Source organism: Piliocolobus tephrosceles, chromosome 8 (assembly GCF_002776525.5).
Source record: "Piliocolobus tephrosceles isolate RC106 chromosome 8, ASM277652v3, whole genome shotgun sequence".
NCBI lineage: Eukaryota > Metazoa > Chordata > Mammalia > Primates > Cercopithecidae > Piliocolobus > Piliocolobus tephrosceles.
The window spans coordinates 50,117,522-50,128,322 of NC_045441.1; the positions used below are offsets into that span (position 1 = coordinate 50,117,522).

The 10,801-nt window shown below is 39.0% G+C and overlaps 1 protein-coding gene across 2 annotated transcripts in view; it reads left to right on the plus strand.

Annotated features, from left to right (window-relative positions):
* Window positions 1-1,671: 1,671 nt before the first annotated feature.
* The window catches only part of ITPRID1 (ITPR interacting domain containing 1), a 95,622-nt gene continuing 86,492 nt past the window's right edge, over window positions 1,672-10,801 (plus strand). The window contains exons 1-3 of one of the 2 annotated variants that reach the window (XM_023186050.1): window positions 1,672-1,852; window positions 3,145-3,193; window positions 3,542-3,585. In XM_023186050.1, the coding sequence (XP_023041818.1) occupies window positions 1,690-1,852; window positions 3,145-3,193; window positions 3,542-3,585 (256 nt within the window). In that variant the 5' untranslated portion in view covers window positions 1,672-1,689. The remainder of the gene's footprint in view (window positions 1,853-3,144; window positions 3,194-3,541; window positions 3,586-10,801) is intronic. The other variant, XM_023186049.1, reaches the window with a different exon arrangement.

Genomic DNA, 10,801 nt, shown 5'->3' on the forward strand with positions numbered 1-10,801 from the left:
TACAATTTCAGTGAGATTTTTAAAGGTCATTTTGTTTAATGTTATGAATTCTAGTATACCAAACAATTCTCCAAAGGCTAGGAATATAATTCAATCTGCATTATTTTGTCTTGTATTATTATTGAAATTTTTATAATTTGCTACCAGTGGATATTCCTAAAGTTAACTGGCTAAAATATTGACTGTTAATGTACATTTAACTATTTTTCCCTTAATTTTTAAGTAATTGAAAGGTTTGTTTTTAACATAAAATTGACAGCCATCATCGATTTTTGTAGTAATTTAAAATTGCAACAATAACTGTATATATTTATACCTGACAGAATTTGAATATAGAAAGCAGGTAAGAAAATTGTGCTGCCAGTTGCATCTAGAATGCTCACCTATACTTGAAATAAAATATTTACATTTGTAATAAATCTGAATGGTTTGCCTTTTGCAAACAGATTAGAAATTATTTACATGTCATGTGATCAGTGATTATGCATAAGTTTAGGGATCCTAGAAATGCTACTGAAGTAAGTGTTTGGCTATTTGGCCATTTCTCTAAACCTGAAGAATAAACAAATTCAAATTAAAGCATGTCATGGAAGTAATTGCATCAGAAAGTGTGGTTTCAAACCTCACTTTGCTATTTTAGTTTGATATTTGTTGATTCACCACCTACTATATGCCAAAAATACAGTTAAAGTCTAGAGATACATAAATAAGTAAGAGAACGGCCCTTGTTTTCATGGTGCTTATAGTCTGTGGAGACTGAACAATTTCTGTTGCTGTGCTAAGCTGCTGTGTTCTGCTCTTACTCTGCTAGTTTTACAGGATGTTCATGAAGGTCAAGTTAAATAATGGGGGCAGCTGATACTTTTTGCACCAGGTGTGTAATATACTCATAAATATTTTAATTGCCCCAGCCATCATATAGGGTATATAGTATACTCATAGGAACATACTTGAGGTCCAGTGCCTGGCTTTGAGTCCTGGCTGGCTGTTTGGCTTTGGACATGCAACTTAATCTCTCTAGTCTTCAATTTACCATAAAATTGTGACTACTATATTACTTCCTTCATTGATAATTAAATTAAATAATGAATGTATAGAATTCAGCATAGAATCTAGCACATAGTAAGTATTCCACTGAGGTTAAGTTGTTAAAATTCAGTAGAGTGTATCCCCAGTTCAGAAATAAGGGAATGCAGAAAGGTTCTATAGTTTACGTAAGGCCACACAAGTTGCAGAAATAGGACTGAGCCAAGCGAATCTGTTGCCAAAGCCCTCATTTTTCTCCAATATTTGGGTCTCAAAAATAATTTTGTAGATATAACTGTTGGATAAATTTGAAGGCTATTTACAGGGTGTGCCCTCAAGTCTAATTTCTTTGCTCTCCATCCACATCCCAGACCACCAAAGCGAATCTGCAGAGTGTACATGTTGTCTGATGACTGACATGGCCACTTGAGTCCCAGTTGCTTTGCCATGGAGAGGGAAGCATTTCACCAAATTGAGACAGGGAGCTTGGCTCAGATGGGTAAGCCAGGTTCATGTATGACTGTGAAGCTGGATTGTTCATCTGACTGTAGGCATTCTTGCCTTCTTTCTCCCTTTCACTGAGCCAAGCCCAGAAGCTGAACTCATTGTGTCTGGTTTGTTTGTGTGTGTGTATTTTAAGTTAGTTTGCAGAAGTACTCTCCTATGATGGCACAGAAATCACAAGGATCTGACAACCTTCAAGAAGGCAAGGAAAAGAGCAAGAGAGACATCCTGAAGTGCACCAAGAGCATGTGGGCTCCACTGGATGAGCGGCTACCCCCTGACCCTGAGGAGGAAAGCCAGGGTCTCACCATCCCCATGCTGGGTGAGAAGGACCCTCAGGCCTATTTGAAAGCATTCCTCTGTGAGTGGTGAGGGATGTGGGAGCTTTTGGCCAGGGGCAGGTGATTTTGGAACAAAAGTATTTGGCTTTGAATATACCAGTGTTCCTGGCATCATGCCAAAAACATTTATGAAATGGGCACTTCTGACTTCTGCTATAGACATTCAGAACACAGATCTCTTTGAAAGAAGTAGACCATTTAATGAATGAACTCTGCTTCCTTTCCACTCCAAATATCCCTCATCCTAAGTTCGCAGGATTTTGAAGCTGTTTAGGGTCTGGGCATGAGGCTTCTTTCAGGTCATCAAACATTTTATTGAAAAACTCTGATCTGTTGGGTCCTGCAGGAGGCATTGACAAAAATTTTAATCATTTAAAGAGTAATAAGTAAGAAAATACTTCCAGCACCCCCCTGCCTCCATTATGTAACTGTTGAATGGTTTTTCTTCTTTGCCCATCGCCCAATTCATTCTAACTTCACAGCAGTTCAAGTGAAGAGCAATATGGACCTCCTGTGTCTTCCTGGCTTTTATGGTTCACCTGACACCTTGTGAGGGGGATAATTCAGGCACCTCACTATTTGACAGCATAAAGTCAAATAAAATTAGCCCAGGGTACACAGTTGCCAAGCAGAATGGAAACAAATATTTAACAGAAAATGCTGCTTTACATCCTCTCCTTTTTGCCTGTTGACTATTTGTTGAGCCAATGATAAAGATCCACCTTAAAAGACTAGTGCCTTTTTAACACAGGGTGCCTTTGGCAATCCAGGGACTCTAGTGCAATTTGTCCCTGGAATGAATGCAAATTTGGTTTCTAACCTGGCAGAGAACCCCTTGCAAATAACCATCACTGGCTGGCTGCCTTAGGTAAATGTCGTGATTCAATAAGGAGAGGCACTGTGGTGATTTATATCCAACAAGAGAAAGACAAAAGTCTCTTATGCTTTCTCACCCTTTGTATTCACACCAGGTAATTTAAAAATTATTCTAACATCTCTTGCTCTTCAGTGGTTTATTTTTCTTCACTCTCACATTTTCTTTCTTTTTTTTAAGTTACAGTCTTTTGACAAGTTTACACTTCATTCTCAGGAAAGGCTGATCATGGAAAACAGGAAGTTTTGCCTTCAGGAAAAAAATGAATATGCTTATGGAAGGAAACATGTGACTAAATACGTGGGAAATAGAGCAACTGAGTAGTGGCTGAGTAAACAGGGTAGCATCCTTTTAGCTGGTTGTGCTTTGACTAACAGATCTGTTCTTTCTTACTTGTAGAAGATTCCAAGCAAGAAAGTATTCAGCAGTGGCTGGACTCTGGATTCTTGTAAGTCTTTGTGTGTGTGTGTGTGTGTGTGTGTGTGCGTGCCTTGTACATTTCTCTTGCAAAGATCCATGAAAACAATGAGTGTAACTCTGTCTGGGCAAGGTGGGGGATGTGTAGGGATTTTCATTTTAATTGTAATTGAAGTATTACCCTATTATTGTAAAAACTATGTATCAGTTTAAAACTACAAAATAAAATACTACTTTAGTCCCTGACTGTTTCTTGGTTTCTGAAAGTCCTCTCTTACTAAAACCTAACTCTGCATTTGCTCTCATCTGTTTAATTAAAAAGTAATTTAGTATAATTTATTTACACACTTTGACTCACAATACTTTTGTTTCTTTACAGTGTCTCTGCAAATGAAAACTTTCAACAAGTCATTGACCGCACTGGTAAGACAAGAGAAGCAGTTACGCTTTACGAAGCTGAGTAGGAGATATATTAAAATATCTATGTGAATAAATCTTCTTAAAATGAGAATTATCAGACGCTTCTAGAAATCATCAGCCCTCAAAAACTACCCAGTTCAATCCCTTCACTTGACATACAACTGCGACAAAAATGATAGGTGCTTCCCCAGCAGCAGGTTAAGGGCTGAACCCAGGCCTTTGCCATATTATCGACAGCTCAGATGATAGCATAAACTCACTGGGTTCTATGAAGACATTTGCAAGGATGTAATTATGAAAATGAAATTGTTTCATTTTCCCCATCCTGTATTATACTTTTATTTCTGAATCTAGTTTTTTTTTCTATTCTTTGGTCTCAAAATTGCACTTACATTCCCTCTTTCTAATAATGCACTTGTTCGCGAGAAGAATAAATGTCTGAATTCTAAAGCAAAAACTACAAGTATTTCTGAAGGAGAAAATGTATCACACTTGTTTCACTGAGGTTTGATAAAAGCATTATAAAAAGAAAAAGAAATTTAATTACAGGACTCACAGTTTCCACCTTCATTAAATGCAATACCTTATTTTATAGAATCTAAGACCCTTCAATTATAAAATGCATTCATATTTTAGGGAAAAAAAACCTGGCAGTTACAAATAAAAGGCAATATTGACTGTAAGACGTATCTTGATTTCACAGGTGTTAAAAATGTGAAAAAGTATGCCTCAAAATGGATGAAATATTATGAAGAATTTGTGTGAAAAAAATGGCATAAATTAGGAACTTAATGGTTAGATGAAAAAATTATTAGTCTAATAGTCACTTACTTTGCTGGTTTTAGTTATTTCACTTCCTCTACTGCAGTCTTACGTTAAGATTGATGATTGGCTACAAATCAGTTTAAATTTCAAATTTTTCACTACCTTTAAAAGAAAACCTATATGTATCATTGAAATTTCCCTTTTCACAAACCTTCTTTATTTTTTCTAATATAAAAGTTCCATGATGCCAAATACTGTAAAGATTTTTGCCAATAAATCAAATGTAAGTACTTCTCTGCTCATAATGGTGCAGACTCAAGGAAAAGCAAAAACTTAAGAAATATAGCCAGCATTTCATATCCCCCTGGTGTTTTCTCTTTCCCCGGTTGTGTTGAGAGGCCTGGCACTGGTACTAGGGTCATCAGTAACTGTACTAAAAGCTTCACTTCCCAGAAATTAAAGACAAATCACAGCCCTTCCTCTTCTGAACCAAGTCAATGAACTGGAAAGGCACAGACATGAAGTAAAGACCTGGAGGAAAATTGGGATAGTGATATGGCTCTGAGATCAGAAACACAGTCTCGATTTGCCAGGTCCTTTATCTTCAGCAAGCTTTTTAATAATAATGGAATAGCTTCTTACACGTTTAATTGAGCCTTTGCTTGTACAAGGCTCTTTCTCATCGATCATATTTTAAACTCCACGGCCCGTGTGGTAGCATGGTTGGTTTTGTCTTTTTGTTTTTTGCAGATGAGGAATTTGGGGTACAGAGTGGTCAAGTGCCGTGATTGTTGGTCACAGCTGGTTAGAGGCAGGTGGAGGAATGGAGGCCCAGCCTTCTATTAATATCAGCCCCGCTGCGTGCTGACTTCAGCCATGATGAGAGAGCTGCACTGAGCCTGGGGGAGCTGAGAGACACACTGAGAAGGGTGGATGCTAGAACAGTTCCAGAAACTGGGGACCTGAAGGTCATGGCAAAGGTGAAAAGGAGAAAAACTGTGGAGATGAAAAGGACCCAAAGAGGAGGAAGAAAAGAAGTCACTATCAGAGGGAAAATCCTGTCAAAACTCATAAAATACTGATAAGATATAGAGTGGCACATGAATTTCCTAGGGCAGCAGTAACAAATTATCACAAACTTGTTGCTTTTAAGCACCAAGTTCTGTTGTTTTAACAACAGAAATGTATTCTCTCACAGTTATGGAGTCTGGAAGCCCAAAATCAAGGTGTCACCAAGACTGATCTCTCTCTGAAAGTTCTAGGGAAGAATCCCTCCTGGTTTCTTTCTAGTTTCTGGTAGCCTCTGGCAATCCTCAGTGTCCGTTGGCTTGCAGCTACATAACTCCTTTCTATGACTTCATCTCTACATGGCCTCTTCTCCTTGTGTGTCTTTTCCTCTTCTTATAAGGACATCAGTCATTGGATTAAGGATCCAGTGTAATCCAGTATGATCTCATCTTAACTAATTAACTATCCACAAAGACCCTATTTCCAAATAACAGCACATTCTGAGGTTCCAGGTGGACATGAAATTCCAGGGGACTCTAGTCAACTAACTAGAATTCATTCTAAGGCTGGTTTCCTTATTAATCACTTATGAGGCTTTGTATACTAAGGTAGCAGCAAGATCTAAGTGTCTTCATCTTACAGGTGACCCAATGCCTCACATAGAAAGCATTCTAGTGAGTCTTCAGCCCTTGGCCTGGGCCCAAATAACATAGATAGTTGGGATAAGGCTTTAGTGGTCCTGTTCCTGGTTTGCTCCTGGGTTCTATGATGGCCAACATGGGGCTTGGCCTTTTATGGTGACTCTCTGGCTGTCATGCTCATCTGCAGCTACCTAAAATCTCAAATCTCATTTTTATTAAGCAGGAATCTGGTTGGCCCATTTTGTATCTTGTTTGCCACCATTAAGCCAGGTAAAGCCCTTGGCACTTTAGCCTCTTAATCAGTAGAACTGAGAGAGGAAGAAAATTAATGCATATTGAGGATGCACATGCTAGATACTATACATATATTATCTTGCTTAACAAACCACCTTTGAGGTGAATATTACATGGAGGAAAATGAGGTCAGAAAGGTAAAGTAACTTAACAAAAGCCATCCAGTTAGTAGGTATGGGAATTGAGATTTCAGCTTAGATCTCTCTGTCTCTACAGTCATGCTTCCCCTCTAGAAGACTAATAACATGTACTACACATGTTATGCATGGAAACCCCTGGGAGGAAAGCCCTGTGCTGTGGTTTCAGTGTCCCCTCCAAAACTCATGTTGAAACTTAATCACCATTGTGACAGTATTGAAAAGTGAGACTTTTGATAGGTAATTAGGTTGTGAGGATTCTGCCTTTATGAATTTAATGCCCTTATCCTGGAGTGAGTTATTTATCACAGTATTGGGTTAATTATCATGGGAGTGGGCTCCTGACAAAAGAATGGGTTTGGTCCCCATTTTCTCTCTCTTGTGTGCTTGCTTATCCTCTGCCTTCCACCATGGAATTACACAGCAAGAAGGCCCTCACCAGATGCAGCCACTTGATCTTGGACTTCCCAGCCTCCACAGCTGTGAGTCAAATAAACTTCTTTTCTTTATGAATTACTCAGTCTGCGCTATTGTGTTATAGCAGCAGAAAATAGACTAAGACACCCTGTATACACATCCCTGTTGGAAAAGTCAAAGCATGGGCAATGTGGGTGAGTCACTGGCATTTCTCCCTCCAGGCCTTCTGATTCTTATGCATCAGCCCTTTGGGACCATAACACAGTCCTCTGGAGTTCAATTGTTTTGATGTGGTACAATACCAACTTTTTTTTTTTTATGTCAGTCAAGTGTCTATATTCATAGCTTTAAAAAGATACATAAAGTTGGTCAAAGGGTATAAACTTGCAGTTATAAGATGACTAGGTTCTAGAGACCTTAAGTACAGCATGATGACTATGTTAGAATAATGTAGTTTGTACTTAACGTTGTCTGAAAGAGTAGATCTTGGGTATATTCTCACCTCAAAAGGAGGTATTTTTCACCCCCAGTAAAAGATAGAGATGATTTGAATTCAAGTCTGTCTGATTTAAAAGTTCCTGCTCTTTTAACCAGAAACTAGCATACCTCCAATGACTGTACACTGGTGTAAATCAACTGTCATTAAGTTTATCTCTAACTTTTCCTTACTTCTGTGAGCCAATTTTGGGTGGCAGAAAAGAATGCTCTCTAAATTTAAGGTTTTAATGCGACTAAAATATAGAGGCACATAGAGTAGATTTTAATTCAAAGAAAAATTACTACTAAGAAACAGTTCTAATAGTAACAAAGAAGTATAAAGCTATGCTGAAATTAACCTATAAATAACTCCTATAACTAAAATTTGCCTCAATTTTCACGAGTCCGTAGGTACAAATTTGGTTACAATAACATTGGTACCTAAAATTTGCTGGATTATTGCCCCCTTCTTGGTGACACAAGGTCTATCTGCTAAATATCTCCCCTTAAGTATTTCTGGGAGTTATTAGCTATCTCAAATATTTTCATAAATGAGCTCCCTTCCACTGCCCCTGCTACTCCAATAGAATCCTCTTGGTATCACCACATAGATAAGTCATTTCAATACTTTCTGAGCATCATGTTCTTCTTCTGCTCCTCTGGGAACCACCATCATTGCCTTTTATGGTGCCCTATTTATTGCAGAATTTGTATGGAAACACTCATATTCCATGGCCAGACAGTTGCCCACGCCTGTAATCCCAGCACTTTGGGAAGTCGAGGTGGGCAGATCACTTGAGGCTAGGAGTTTGCAACCAGCCTGGCCAACATGGCAAAAAGCTGTCTCTACTAAAAATACAAAAAAAAAATTAGCCTGGTATGGTGGTGCACACCTGTAGTCCCAGCTACTCAGGAGGCTGAGGCAGAAGAATTGCTTGAACCCTGGAGGTAGAGGTTGCAGTGAGCGGAGATTGTGCTACTGCGCTCCAACCTGGGCAACAGAGCAAGACTCTGTCTCAAAAAAAAAGAAATACTCATGTCCATTATACTACATGACTATCATCTGGAGATTTAGGCAGCATTACTAGTATTTTATGTCACATAAAACCCATGATGAAAGTAATTTTTCAACTTCTTCCTATAGGCCATATCTCTCCTTGAGCCTTAAACTTAGGCTAGAGACTGGAGACTGAAGAACAAACATGACATCAGCTCTATTTCCTTGCCCACAGGAACTCAAAATTTCTGACAGAACCCCTTTTATTCCTCTCTTCAGTATTTAGCAAGTATGTGTTGATTACCTCCTATAAATGAGGCATTCAGTTAGGACTGAGAATGCTAAAGAAAATAGATGCAATGGTGATAGAGGCAATATACAAATAAATACAAATGTAATATGCTAGGAGGATGGATGATAAGGAAAGGCATCTCTAATAAGGTTACCTTTCATCAGCTACCTGAAAGAAGTGAAGGAGGGGAACATTTGTTATCTGGGGATGAGCTGTTTCAGGCAAATAAGATGGCATATGCAAAGCCAGGGGGCAGGAGTAGGTCCTCTATGTTCTAGGAATAGCAAGGGTGCCTGAATGGTTTCAGTTAAGTGAGCAAAGATGAGAGTAGAGGGCTAGGGGTCAAAGAATTATCCAGAAACCAAATCATTTAGGGCTATGTATATCCCTGTAAGTATGTTGACTCTTATTCAGTGTCACAAGGGAACCCTCCAAAGTGTTACAAATACGTGGTATTATCTTGGTTCTTTTTAAAAGAACAATTTTAGCTGCTGTTCACAGAGTTGGCTATGGGAGGAGGAGGTTGGAAAAGGTTGAAGCAGGGATCCCAATTCAGAGGTTAATACAGTAATCCAGAGGAGAGAGGATAGGGCTATACCAGGCGAGTAGCAATTGTTGTAGAAATGTTGGATTCTGGTTCTGTTTGAAATGTAGATAGGGCAGCATGTGCTGGTGAAATGAATGTGGGATATCAAAGAAAGAAAGAACTCAAAGATGACTGCAAAAAATGTTGCCCAAGCATCTGGAAGAATGAGTGGCAATTTATTGGGATGGGAAAAACAATAGAAGGATAGGGCTTTGCTTCGGAGATAGGAAATTCAATTTTAGGCTTGTTGTGATTCAAATGCTTAATAGATATCCAAGAAGATACTATTGAGTAGGTAGTTGGAAATACAAATATGGAGTTCAGAGGAAAGGTCCAGGAATAGATATATACATTTGGGACTAGTTGATGGGTAGATGTGTTTAGAGACAGAAGAACACACAAGTACCTGCAGACAAAGACGAGGCCAGGAAGATGTGAAGGACCAGCAGATGAGAAGAGATAGGTAATGAGGTAAGAAGACAACCAAAAGAGAAGAGTCTGAAAGCAAGTGAAATCAGTGTGTCACCGCAGGAGTGATCAATCCTATCAGCTATTGTTAATTGATTATGTATGAGCAGGAATGATACCGTAACCTTGAGAAGAGTTATTTCAGAGGAAAGGTGGGAAGAAGACTGTATAGCTTGCAAGTGGGAATGGTAGTAGAAGAATTGGAGACAGAAAACAGAAAACTGCTTTGAGGCGTTAAGAGGTGAAAGGGAGCAGTTAATTGAAATAACAACTGCAAGAAAAGTGAAGGCAGAGGAGATTTTCTCTTCAGGAGATGAAGCTGTTGCAGCCAGGTATGATGGGAATGATTGCTGGCTAAGATGTACTGAGGCATATGGTACCTTCCCCTGGCCTTCCTGAAGCTGTGGGCAGAGACTGGACCTGTTGTCTTGAGACTTCTCCTCTTGGGGTATTGAAATCTCTTCCAGTAAAACATTGCTTACCTAAGCTCATTTGCTGATAGAAATGATTTGAGTTTCTCCCTTTAGCTATGACAGATGCCTTCCTGTGCCCCTTCTTTCTATATGAATTTCAATAACTGCAAAAGGTTGGTCAACTGCCCTTGCTGCTTACATTCTGAGTCTCGCTGAAGCACTTCCCAAAGGATGGACTCTCATCTTCTGCTCTGTCTTCTGGCAAACGTTAGGGCATCTTAGCTGAGTGGTCTGACAGTCTTATCTCCAGGGCGTTGTCTGTTCAGGGCACCTGGATGACTTACAGGGAAGTGCCTCATGGGCATCCTTCAACTTCTTTCTCTTTTCCCTTTCCAAGAACTACCACCTCTGTGGGTAGATTAACTCTTCTTCGTGGTCACCAACTACACAAGCAAACATATCTGAGTTTCAGTTTGGGCTGAATATGGATCCACAGACCTTCCTATAACCACAAACACAAGATAGAACATTCAGAGTCATTTTTAGGTCAATAGTGGTGTTAAAGAGCCCATGATTATGGATGTTAAGGTCCCTCTTCCCAGGCTGCAAATTCATTCTTAATCTCGGATTCCATATTAAAGCTTTGTATTAAAAAAAGAAAAAAAGAAAAGAAAAGAAAAGAAAGAAAGAAAGAAAGAAAGAAAGAAAGAAAGAAAGAAAGAAA